Source organism: Lepidochelys kempii, chromosome 2 (genome assembly GCF_965140265.1).
Source record: "Lepidochelys kempii isolate rLepKem1 chromosome 2, rLepKem1.hap2, whole genome shotgun sequence".
In the NCBI taxonomy this organism is placed as follows: Eukaryota; Metazoa; Chordata; order Testudines; family Cheloniidae; genus Lepidochelys; species Lepidochelys kempii.
In genome coordinates this window covers 21,878,460-21,891,846 of record NC_133257.1, presented here as the reverse complement: position 1 = coordinate 21,891,846, position 13,387 = coordinate 21,878,460, and the positions used below count along the sequence as shown (strand labels likewise).

Genomic DNA, 13,387 nt, shown 5'->3' with positions numbered 1-13,387 from the left:
GTTCATCTCCAAACCTCAAACTGGTGTCTTTACTGGCTGTAGAGCAGAATGAAACTGATGTGATCTTAATCAGTTTCATTTTGCTGCTGATCCTCAGGTTACAGCTACACCAACACTAGCCTCCTCATCTGCTGGAAGTACTCTTAAACCAGTAGTGATTTGGAGAAAACAATTTGTATCCGCTCTGTGTCCCACTAGCCCCTCCCACTTTAAAAGATCACACAGTTGGCTCTTCTGGTGTTGCATGTATTCTAACAGCTACATCTGGAGAAGCAACACAGTGACATGAATTAGAGTCTGGGTACTTGGACTCTATTTTGGTAGTGCTAAGGGGAGAACTACGAAGTAGAGGGAAGGGATACATGGGATATCAAATGAAAAGACATCACTAAGGACCTGATTTTAAGATTTGCTGAGCTTCCGAACCTCCTGCTGAAATCAATGGAGATGCAAGAACCTCTGAAAAGTTAGCCACAATGTATTTTGTAAAACATATTTTAGAGTACAGCACCTTGCTCCCGATTCAATAACTCTGTATTGGTTTAAGCCTACTAAATTTTGTATGTACTTGTGTACATTTCCAAACCTTTAGTTTCAAATATAAAAATTACATACTTACATTATATGGCAAGGTTCATTTCTGTCCTTCAAGCAATGCTCTAGTTCCCATTTCTTTTTTGTGGGAAATGTTGTTTTTATACACTTTGACCCAGCATGAGTATTTTTCACACCACACCAGGGAGCATCTTGCATGATTCAAACAAGAGTTAAATGTATACAATCGTTAATAATTTCATATAATTGTTTGCTCTTCTTTCAGTTTATGTCCTCCCCACCTTCCACAGACCAAAGCCCATTTTAGAAATCACTCCTCTTAAGCACAGTTTCTCTCCCAAATGATAAAGGAATGATTATGAGATTAGTTCATTTAACATCCATAATAATTAATAAATTACTTCAAATTACTATTCCATTATATTACATTCTGTAAGATTTTTACATATTATAAAATTAGCCACTTTATTCAGCAATAATAGAAGCAGAGAGAGAAATGCTACCATGACAAGGGCTGCTAGCCAGTGAACCACTTGTGTAACCCACAGAAAGTTTAGATACACAAGTGATACTCAGATTGAGGCTCATGAGTCACAAGTGGCTTTTTAATGCATCTCCTGTGGCTCTTTGCAGCACGTGATATTAAAACACTGATTTAATTATTAACCCCAATCTAAGTTATTAATCAATCAGGATGCTTTTACTATATTAACCAATTGTAGTTGATAAAATAATAATACTTGATCAGTCATTTTGCTGTGAGTGTGCGTGTGTATATATATAATATATATGAATTAATATTTCCCCATCATACTGTTTAAATATGAATATATAGTACTATAGTAAATAAAATAATGAATTCACACTACTATGGGACTTTTGAGTAATGTTGATTGCCAGTTTGGCTCCTGAACCACTGAAGTCTGAGTATCACTGATAAACAAAGGCACATCAGGGTGTATAAGACAAAAATGAAATGCAGGGATTTACAGGGTTTTTAAAAACAGCCTTTTTCAGATATGCCAAATTACATAACTGTTGACTAAATCTCCTAATCTATTTTTAACTGTCCTACTACTGATGTCTGAAATAAATGTGAGTAGAACCAATATCCACTAATAGATCAGTTCAATCGTAACTAATTATTCCAGGAGGCATTTTCAGGCCCTCTTTCATATTGTTTTGCTTAATGAATTGGAATTTCCTGGTATGCACCCAAGTGCCATTACTGCTGATAATGGGATGGCCTTTATCATGTTCTTTACCATAGTGTTTGGCATATCTACACTCTGCTTTGGGTAGGGCTACACTACCCACCGGATTGGCAGGCAGCAATTGATCCAGCGGGGGTCGATTTTATCACGTCTAGACTAGACGCGATAATCGACCTCCAAGCACTCTCCCATAGACTCCTGTACTCCACCGCCGTGAGAGGCGCAGGCAGACTTGACCGGGGGGGGGGGGGGGGGGGAGAAACGACAGCTACATTATTCATGCAGCTGAAGTTGTGTAACTTAGATCGATCCCCCCCACAGTGTAGACCGGGCTTTAGTGTCTCCCCTTTTATTCATTCATGCCCTCAGTCTCTGTCAAGGTGATCTATGTTCTTTTCTACCAGAAGAGGGCTGAATATAACTACTTCTGGAGCCTGTGAACTCTGCTCATTGAGTCTGCCAGAGAGTTTTTTAGGGTATGTCTACACCGCAAAGTAAACCCAGGGTTAATAGAACTCCACTTAGCAGACACTGGGTTTGTTATAACCTAGGGCAGGAGTCGGCAACCTTTGAGAAGTGGTGTGCCAAGTCTTCATTTATTTACTGTAACTTAAGGTTTTGCGTGCCAGGGGCTGGAACCCCAGAACGGCAGCGGGCTGAGTGGGGCTGGCGGCTGGGACCCTGGCTGGCAGGGGCCGGCGGACCGAACCCCAGACCAGCAGTGGGGATGGCAGATGGAACCCTGACCGGCAGCGGACTGAGCCACTCAGCTCGCTGCTGGTCTGGGGTTCCATCTGCCAGCCCCTGCCAGCCGGGGTCCCAGCCACTGGCCCCGCTCAGCCTGCTGCTGGCCCTGGGTTCCATCCATCTAGGCTGGCAGCAGGTTGAGCAGGGCCGGCAGCCAGGACCCCAGCTGGCAGCAGAGTGCCACCAAAAATTAGCATGCGTGCCGCAGGCTGCCGACCCCTGACCTAGGGCTTGAGCATCTACACTCATTTGTAACCCCATGTTAGGAATTGTTGAACCCTGCATCCCAACCTGGGGCTCCAGCATCTACGCTGCATTATGTGGGGCTGAATCCAACCACCCATATCCCAGACTTCTTAACACCCTCCCAAAATGTGGCTGCTCTCACCCTTTGATTGTGGTGCAGTGTGGAAAAATTTGACTGTGCCTGTCTAGAGGACAAAAAGTTGGCCTGTGGGATTGTGGAATACTTTTCGCAGTCTTCCGGACCAGAAGCCCAGTGGGGCTACGTCTATGCTGCAGAGCAATAGGGCTTGAACTGTGGGTCCTGGCTTGACTCAGGCTCAGGCCCTCCACCTCCTTGGGGTCCTGGGTCTGAGTTGTGGGTTAGCAAGATTTGTGTCTAGAAGGAAGAGGGGGCTAGGCTTGAGCCTGAATTCCAACCCTGAGCTTACACTGCAGTGTAAATATACCCATAGAGAACAAGGTAATCCTTTCGCCATTCCTAACCCCTGTTACTGTAATGGTGAGTTTGTGTCTGAAGACTGCCCTTTATATTCACTGCCATACAAGCATAACTGCACATCTAATAAAGTTTTCAAAACATAAAAAAAATGCAATATGGTCCATCAGAACAGCAACTTACCAGTTTCTATCATTAATCTTTCACTAGGAATTGACTTCAGTGTTTCTAAGTTGGCTTCTGTTTTCAGTGAGCTAGAAATCATAAGAATAGGGAGTGAATTTGGACGTAAGTTGATGTTTTGTTAGAGGATTGTGGTTTTTTCTTCAAACCATACTTAAGCCATGTGTGACTGGAATCATCTTCTCAGAGCCTTATGAAGCTCATAACTTTTAGAAACTAAGTAGAATGTTCTCTGGCTGGTATTTAATTACCTTGCTTACAAAAATGGTTTCTTAGCAAAAGTGGTTTCTTAAAGAGTTAATTTCTAAATAATGTGTAAGTATTATTTGCCTCAACTTATATTAAAAAAAGCTCCCAGCTGTGTGTCCAAGCCACGGCTAAAAATGACAACCCTGGGAGGTGGCTCGCTGTCCCAGTCCTAATTCCAGTTCCACAGATCAGCTTCTACAGCCACACTGGCCTGGTAAAGCACATGGAAGCTTCTGCTGGGTTTCTGTGTTCACCTGGCTCGATATCTGGATAATTTAAAGGCTCCTGCCAAAAGGTGTAGCAGTCTGAGCTCACGTAAATCAAACAGTTAGGTCTCAGGATAATTAATAGTGTGATTTCAGCCCAGTCCATTGGTAGATCAGGCTGGTCACATTAATTCTTGGTTACTTTTGGACTAGACAATGTAGTTTTGTTTTTTTTAATTACTCTGTCCTAAAATACAGCTGCCTCTACACTCCACCTCATTTATTTACAAACTAGAATTGGCATGGAGCATCTCAGAAAGGGCCCAAGACTAGATTATCTCAGTGTGTAAAGAAGAATGCATTTGACCTGTGAATTGAGAACTTTTTGCAGTTAACAGATTAATAAATGCAAATCTAAATCTGTCTACAAATGATCACTTAGTCTAATGGGCTTTGAAGTCTTAACCTCATTTTAAAAAGTAATTACATTTCAAGTTATGAAACTATTTTAAAAATATCATTTGTTGAAAAGAACTTACCAACCATTTATTCCTATATAGAGATCCAAATCTATTATAGCAGCTGCTTCTTCCTTTGTGCCATCAAATGAATGTACCTAGAAAAGAGGTTTATATACTTTATCATGTAAGAAAACCTGTAACCCAAAATTAATATTTGTGTAAATATTTATAGTTCTTAATTGTAAAGTAAAAACCAGAGGTAATATGCAAGATATATTTATATAGAATTCAGTGAATTATAGAGTAAGTAAGGCTCATCTGATAGCACTTTTGCTTTTGGGCAAGAGGCTCACAGGCTGAATTCTGCACCCGAATATTGACAAAAGAGTGCAGCCCCTTGACAAGTAGCGTTGGTTGTGAATGCGTTTCGGAAGGATGGCCTGCTCTTCTCTCTCAGCCAGGGATGATGATTATATCTTAAAGTAACCTACAAGAATTTTTTAAAAAAAAAATTGTCCTTTGTTTTCAGTTACTATTTTTAACATTAAAATATAAAACCTTAATTTCTGCAGATATATACTGGTTGAAAGTTACATATGGACATGGTTTTGACAAAGTGTTTTGATATAAAAAGTGAACGTTTGTGGTTACCGTTCCTGCTGGAGCATGCAACAGACAAAAAATTAAAAATGCAGTGGTACAAAGTTAGTTGCACCAGAAAAAGTGCAGTTTGTCAATCACAGAAAAGGCATCCTAGACATTAGCGGTAGTAGGACCAACGATGGAGAGGACTTCATCGCTAAAACAGACTGGTTTGGAGTGATGTAAGCATGACCCTTATGTTAAAGTATGACTTTTTTTTTTTTTTTTTTTTTTTTTAAACTCTTGGTGATCTGGTATCCTACCAATCAATATCTAAACTGAACTCTGCCCATATCCATGTACAAAACCCACCATTTTATATTGGGTTTCAATTTCTAGACAGGATTAGTACTCCTTAAAACTAACTGCAGCTGTAGACACTTCAGAATTGGGAAGGAGCCAGTTTAAGCAAAAAGTGCTTAAAGCTGCACTTCTGGCAAGCCAATAAAAACTGTTGATGTCAGCTGCAAAGTCTCTCTCTCCTTGACCAATCCTCATACCTTGCAAGAAACTGTTGGAAAAGCAACAGTGAGAAGGATAAAAGTAGTGAAAGGGATTGTAAAGCTACTATGGATTTGTAGTGGTTTAAATGGTTTAACCGGAAATCTACTGAGATTATATTACACTCAAAAGGATAGTACTCAAAACAATTAAATGAGTGTTAGATTGAATATAATTTATTATAAGATTGGTCATACTTACCACTCCTCCCACATATCTATCTCTATTCCTTCTCATTATTTCTGCCAATTAAAAGAAAGAACAATGTAAGCAAAACTAACTATTTGCTAAAGGGCAAAAGCAAACTATTACAAACTTTTGTCACATTCAGTCCTGAGCAAAACCTACCTAAGAATTCAGTGTGTGCATTTCTACAATGGAGAAACATTGGCAATTTTGTTTTCTCTGACAGGTCAAATTGCTTTTCAAAGTATCTGTAAGAAAAAAAATATGTTTTTAGATAGAAACTGGGTGCAAGATTGAATAAAAATGGTGTAAAGGAGGCCATGAGACAGAATGGTCTTTTTAAGAAAAAGAGGTTCTCAAACTGTGGTCTGCGGACAACCAGTGGTCTGCGAGCTCCATTCAGATTGTCCGTGGATAGTTCCCTCTCAGGTGCGCGCTTGGGCGGTCACACATGAGAGAATGAAGGGCCACCCACCTAATTAGTGGAGCCATTCAGACGTAGCCTCCACTAATTACGAGCCTGGACCCTGGAGAAGACCCACATGTAAGGTGAGGTGGTGGCCGGGGGGGGGAATAGGAGGTAGGTGGGAAGAGGACAGTGAGGCGAGAAGAGGGGGTAGGCAGAATTTAGGACATGCAGGGCTGCGGCGGTCAGAGAAAGAGGCGACTTTCCCCAGCTCCAGTGCTGCAGCTGTCGGGGAGAGATGGCAGCTCTGTGGCTGCTGTGGTGGGGGAGAGACTCCCTTTCTTCCCAGCCCCAGCTTGGAAGCTGCTGTGGCAGGGGAGAGAGGGTACATCCATCGCATTGGAAAGGTAAGACTACTGATATTAAAATATGAATTGTGCGCTTTTATTTGTAGAACAAAAAAATGTTTATTAAGTTTTTTTTAAAAGAATGTTTTTATCCAAAGCACTTTTCAATAGTTAGCTAATCATACAAACAATGTTTGGAAAGATCATTAAGTGGTTCACTGAGACCCCCAACAAGTGGTCTGCAGAAAAAAAGTTTGAGAACCACTGGTGTATATATAGTAAAGAAACAATGAATTTGCACTACTGTGGCTCTTTTAGATAATGTGGATGGCTAATTTGGCTCCTGAACCACTGAAATCTGAGTAATTTTCCCAGACATATGTAGGACAGCTACCAGCAAAATGCAAAAATATCTAGGAAAAACAATAACATTAAATTTACAAACCTAAAAGTGGCATGTGTCTTTCCCCATTTTACATTTCTTTGTTGCCTGCTCTCATTCCCCTCCCTCCCACCCCCCATCTATCTTTTCTCTATGGTGATTTCCAGCAAGGATGCCAAGTGGAGCCAACAGGAATTGAACTGACAAAACCAATTTATTTCAGACAATCCATTGAACAATCAGATGTAGAGACCTTCTGCCTCTGCAGCTCAACAGATGATCTACCTGTTCTATTTTTCCTCTTCTACCCTCCCACGCCAATTTAAGTATGGTTAATTAGAAGTTTTCCTCTAGCCCACTAAAACTATAAGTCAAGCACTTGCATCACTGACCATGCTGATTCAGATAGCTGTCTGTTAGCTTGTGTAGTGGGAAGGAACAATTAGACTCTAAAGATTTATTTCAGTAGGCTCAGGCTCTGTTTAGGAAACAGAAGAATCTTCAAAGTGACATCATCTACTCCTGCTCACTATTCCAGTGTTTCATTTCACAGCAATGGTTGAACAAGTCTTCACCAAGTTGTGCTTTATTGAATTCAGCACATTTTGGTTGCTACTGGAAACTAAGAACAAGAACAAAATATGCTGGCCACTTGGCTGATCCTCTTACTACAAGAGGCTAGTGCAGTAGCATGTAATGCTGTAGCTTTTAACCTATTTACAAGCCACTATACCTTCTGTAGCAAAAGCTACAGCTTCATACTGCAGGTGCAAAGTGTAAAAAGTCCTAAGTAACCTCTCCAATTCTGTGAATGACATTAGTTCTCTCCCTACTCAGACAGCAATGTGCAAGCATCATCCACAAGTCCAAAGGTTATTTTGTTGAAATTTATCATCTGCTGTCAAAGATGTATTTCTCAACTGCTTCCCTAGACAGCCCTACTCATTTCTGCAGGGTTTCATCCCCAACACCACAACCCAATTCTGGGTGCAGTGCCAGCATCAGAACAACTCAGTCCCTTCCCTGCTCCTTAATGTGTGCTTTGCCCTCTGACAAACTAGCCCGCTCCTCACCAGCTTTCCTAGATTGCCCTGCTCCTAAGGCCTACCTTGCCAATATCTTGCCCCCTTATCCACTGCAGGCTTTGTCCTCTGTGACAGTTCCACTCCCTTCTACAAGCCTCCCTTCTATGCCACTCCCTATTGTAGGCTTCCCTCTGGACTGGAGCTCCAGACAGTTCTTGAATAGCAAAGTCAGTGAATGCCTTTCCTATCCAGAAACTCTCAAATTCTGATTGATTTTACAGCAAAGGATGTATTGATTCAATGTCAGGTATAAGAGTGGTTTTGCAATATTAAAAGTGGAATAGAATCATAGGACTGGAAGGGACCTCAAGAGGTCATCTAGTCCAGTCCCTTTCACTCTTGGCAGGATTAAGTATTATCTAGACCATCCCTGACAGGTGTTTGTCTAACCTGCTCTTAAAAATCTCCAATGACAGAGGTCCCACAAACTCCCTAGGCAATTTATTCTGGTGCTTAACTATCCTGACAGGAAGTTTTTCCTAATGTCCAACCTAAACCGCCCTCACTGCAATTTAAGCCCATTGCTTCTTGTCCCATCCTCAGAGGTTAACAAGAACAATTTACTTCCCTCCTCCTTCTAACAACCTTTTATGTATTTGAAAACTGTTATATCCCCTCTCAGTCTTCTCTTCTCCAGACTAAACAAAACCAGGTTTTTTTCAATCTTCCCTAATAGGTCATGATTTCTAGACCTTTAAATCATTTTTGTTGCTCTTCTCTGGACTTTCTCCCTCTTATCCACATCTTTCCTGAAATGTGGTGCCCTGAACTGGACACAACACTCCATGAAGGAGCTTAGCATTGCAAAGCTGAGCATCACAGCGCCTTTTAGGTACCTAGAAAAATCAAAGGAACACCACCGCAATCCACAAAAGCCAGCACATTAAGTGGGTGCCAATCCCCTTGCTCCAATCACTCCTTCATTATTTATCCACAGCGGAACAGCTTCAACAGGAGAGACTGAGGGAGCTCCACATCATAATATCCCATAGCTCCATGGTTAGAGCACCCTCCTGAGAGGTGGGAGACCCCTGTTCAAATCCTTTCTACAACTCTTGCAGAGAGGGAGAAATTGAATCCTGATCTCCCACATCCCAGGTGAGTGCTCTAAACACAGGGATAAAAGTTGTAAGGTGGGCACCACAACCTCCTCTGGACAGATGCGGAATGGAACCCAACCTGTTCGGTGTGCTCAAAGTTTGCCTACCACATCAGACCTTACATGCAACTTAGGCGGCCAATGCCTATCTTCCCCCAGTTCATAGATTGCTCTGGGGCTTTGGTGAGAGATAGGTGTCCGGAAGCCTAGAGGGAGGCATCAGTGCACATGTCCCAGGGTCTACAACTTAGGCATCTATGGAACTTTTACAGCAGAAAGTTAGGTGCTGAGTGAGTTTAGGCATCCAGAGTATTGCAGTGAGGTTGTGCACTGGGATTACGTGTTTAACTCTCTGGAATTTAACCACCTAAATTGCTTTGTGAATTACACCCTAAGTACCTGATTTTTTTTTTTTAAATATAGGTCTCTTTCCTATAAAATCATTATTGCTGGTCAAAAAATAATAGATATCAGACTTCAAGTTAGAATAAGTATGTAGCCAACAAAATGCCACTTGCTATAATACAAAATGAAAAATGTTGTAAATCACTGTAAAGATTTATACATCAATCTCTATAGTTATCAAATCTCTTACTTGAGTTGGGTGTCTTTAGGGCAAAATTCTAATCTATCAAAATCTACAAAAGAAAAAAAAACAATTAATTCCTTGTCTTTTTTAAGAATTCAACGAAGAGGATAATCTTGAGCTATCCCAACAATACTTACCCAGGCCACATTCCCCAATTGCTCTGATCTTCCCCTTATTTTTTTCAACGAGATTTTGCAATTCACCTAAATATTGGTCAGGGTCACTCTGCTCAAATTCTCCACAGCGGGTGGGATGGCAGCCAACCGTACTGTAAAACATGTCTAGTGCATAACAGTATTAGAATTTTATTTCCAGGAATACAGTAAGTTTATATCAAATTAACAGCAACTCATACTGAATTTATTTTTTCCTTGGGGCAAACCCTGAGCAGAAGTGGGGCTGGTTCAAGCAAACCAGGTGACCTTCAGCTCTGAGGCTCATGATTTAACATGTTACTTTCTTCCTCCCACCTGTTCCAATCTCCTATGCAATCCTTGTTGGGGTGGGAGAGATTCAGTCCAGCTAGGTAAGGGGATAACTTGTCCAGAAGTTTTGATACTTTGATACCGGAAGCCTAGAGGGAGGCATCAGTGCACATGTCCCAGAGTCTACAACTTAGGCACCTATGGAACTTTTATAGCAGAAAATTATGCGCCGAGTGAGTTTAGGTATTCAGAATTTGTGGGTATGTTTGTGAAGGAAGTTAATACCACAACTCAACAAAACAATTAAGCACATGAATAATCCCAGCCTTATTCAACAGAGCATTTAAGCATATACTGAAATTTAAGCACAGGCTTAACTGCTTTGCTGAATAGGTACGGGATCATTCACACACTTAAATGATCTGCTAAATAGGGATCTAGGTGAACAGTGGATGGAGGTTGCTTTCAAACAGAAAGAGAAGGGGGAACCTGCAAACACTGCAATAAAGAGAAAAATATCCCTATTCCACATGGTAATCATATTAGTACAATCACCACAAAATAGCACAAACTCCACACCGTGTGGCACTGCAAGCCTGAGCAGTAAATACTATACGAGCATTTCAGTTGGCTCCAGAAGGGCAGGGGCCAGAGAAGTATTATTACATCCTTCTCACACCAGTGTTGCGAGTCTCTTCCATCCCCTTCTGTCATTGGCTGTTGCTTCCATCTGCTCTATGGTGTTCAGACCAATTGTTCTGCCCTCCCTACTAAGGGTTCTTGTTAAGATTTTTCTTGGGCACCCTTGTTTCCTCACACCAGTTGGTTTCCACTTGACAGGTTCATGTGGAAGTCTGGGTGTTAGCATCCAGAGTACATGCCCCAAATACATCAAGCACTTCCTTCTGATTCTGGTAGAGACAAGCTGCTGGTTCGTGATTTCTTAGATCTCTTCACTGGTGATGAAACCTTTCCATCCAAGGCCCAGGATCTTTCAAAGGCACTTATTTTCAAAGGCACCTGGTTTTCTGTTTAATCGTTTGGTAGATCTCCAGCCCTCAGAGCTGTATATTAACACTGAGATTATGTTTGAGTTGACAATTCTAAGTTTTGTTTTTGCACTCTATATCTCTGATTTCCATAGGTTGTTGAGTTTAGTGAATGCTGTGGATGCCTTTCCTATCCTTGATGTCATTTCTTTCCTGAGGTCTCCATTGGCTAGTCTGGTGCTACCCAGGTAAATGAACTATTCTACTTTCTTGATGTTTTTACCTTCTAATAGGATGCCCCAGCTTAACATCCAGGTTTCAAGGATGTTTGTGTTGGCGTAACTGATTTTGAGCCCTACTTGGCTTCCTGTTTTTGCCAAGATGTCGGTCTTTGTTTGTAGCTTTTGAGGGTGTCATTCAGTAGCACGATATCACCAGTAAAGTCTAGGTCTTCTAGGCATTTGGTAACTACCCATGCTATGCCAATGTGTGTGTTGGTAACATGCTGCTTCATTATCAGATACACAATGCAGCCCTGTTTCATACCACTGTGCACACTGAACCATGCTGTTGTCTGGTAGTTCACTCTTACAGTACACTTTGCATTGCTGTATACAGCATTGATGATATTGATAACTTTAGCTGGAATTCCATAAGACTGAAGAATATTCTGCAATGTATGCCTTTGCAGGCTGTCAAATGCCTTTTGAAAATCCCTGAAATAGATAATAAGGGGAGCTGGCTATTCTGTACGTTCTTCTAGGACAGAAAAGTACTCCTCCTCCAAAAACACTCTTGATTTGTTTTATCTAGAAATACAGAAACAGAAGATAGGAAGGACTGATATCCACCAATACCCCATGCCCTCTGTAATAACAAGAAATAAATTATGTAGAATATATCCACCTAACCTGGATATATTTTTTCTTTTCTTGAATCTGAATAATGTGGATTCTGCCAATAGCTCCAGGAATAAGTAATTTTAAATGTTAATTGCCATGGGGAAGGGTGGAAATCTACAGCTACAGGGATTAAATATATATCATGTCTTTTAAAGTAAGGATACCATTTGTCTGTGCCAGCTGCAATGCATCTTTACTATCTTGTAGATTTCCGCCTGTAATCATAAACTGAAACGAAGAAAAACAGTTAGTAAATGTGTGTTCAACTTTGAATTAACAGCAAACAACCAGGAAATGCTTTAAAAGGCACTCAGATACCAGAGTGATAGAAATCAGAGAAGAACCTAGACAAAGGAATGCCTAGTAGCTATCTGTATTATGAATATAGTAGTATTCTGTTAAACCACGCAAGTGTCTCAAGATTCATTAAGACTTTCAGCAGACATATTAGTGAATGTACTATAGGCCAAATCATGGTTTTTGATCAGTAGTACATAAATTAGCCTCCCACCATAATGTCGGTCACAGTCCATTCAATTACTGCAATACCACTATTAATAACAGTATTGACCTTTTTGATTTTCATCTTCAAGGCATTTTTCTGGGTACTTTTCTGTGAGGATTAATTCATTTGTAAAGTATAATCCCCATTTTACAGTTGGGGAAATCAAAGTAGAAGGATGATGTGATTTTTAAAAAGCCGTCCAGGGAATCAGTATTAGAGCCCCAGGATTAAAAATTCAGGAGTTTCGGGCCCTCAGTGTCATGCTCCAACCATAGCATCAGAGCTTGTTACATTAACATTGTAGTTTTAAGTGTCCTCTTAACCTTTCATATGTTGGATGTACATCCAGCGTTTTATTGCCTCTGCAATAAAACCATGTCTCATTCTCCCAAGGGAGAACAAAGGCAATTTAAATGTACGATTGTTCAGCTCTATTAGTTTTTCTTCAAACCAGGTAATGCTTTTGCTATAGAACATTTTCTATTGTTTGTTTTTGGAAACACAGGACTGGATTTTAAGTTACTTGTGCAAAATGAACAGTTGATAGCTGTGACAGCATGTGCAAATAAGTTAATATATGTGCAAATGCCAAGATTTGGCCATATGACTACATAATTACGTCATCGGGATACGCAATCACATCAATTGCACATACAAGTTAAAGGTGTGCAATTACTAGTTCTGAGGGAATTGTGCACCAAATATTTAAAAATCTGCACACTTTGTCAAAACAACACAATATAATCACACATTTTTCAATTATTTTGGTAATTTATTTCAAAATACCGGTCAGCAAGTAAGTCTGTAACAATACAGACTACAAAAAAGATTCAGGAAATGTTTTCTGACAAATAGATTGCATAGTAGGCATATTAGTACATCTATATGGCTCCACAGTGAGCAAGGAGGACAGAGTCTCACATACCCGCACGCCCAGCCCTGTCCTCCTGACCCAGGTGAGGGGCAGGCAGGCTCAGCCTGGCAGGATCCAAGTATGGAGGGGCTTAGTGTGGGGGGATCCAGGTCACAGTG

At 40.8% G+C, this 13,387-nt stretch overlaps 1 protein-coding gene across 5 annotated transcripts in view; it reads right to left on the bottom strand.

Annotated features, from left to right (window-relative positions):
• Positions 1 to 13,387, bottom strand: part of TATDN1 (TatD DNase domain containing 1) — a 31,461-nt gene that overhangs the window by 9,910 nt on the left and 8,164 nt on the right. For all 5 annotated transcript variants that reach the window (XM_073330160.1, XM_073330164.1, XM_073330161.1 and 2 more), the window contains exons 4-11: positions 12,015 to 12,078; positions 9,672 to 9,815; positions 9,541 to 9,583; positions 5,789 to 5,874; positions 5,642 to 5,682; positions 4,376 to 4,452; positions 3,382 to 3,452; positions 620 to 746 (exon numbers count right to left, since the gene is read on the bottom strand). In XM_073330160.1, the coding sequence (XP_073186261.1) occupies positions 620 to 746; positions 3,382 to 3,452; positions 4,376 to 4,452; positions 5,642 to 5,682; positions 5,789 to 5,874; positions 9,541 to 9,583; positions 9,672 to 9,815; positions 12,015 to 12,078 (653 nt within the window). The remainder of the gene's footprint in view (positions 1 to 619; positions 747 to 3,381; positions 3,453 to 4,375; positions 4,453 to 5,641; positions 5,683 to 5,788; positions 5,875 to 9,540; positions 9,584 to 9,671; positions 9,816 to 12,014; positions 12,079 to 13,387) is intronic.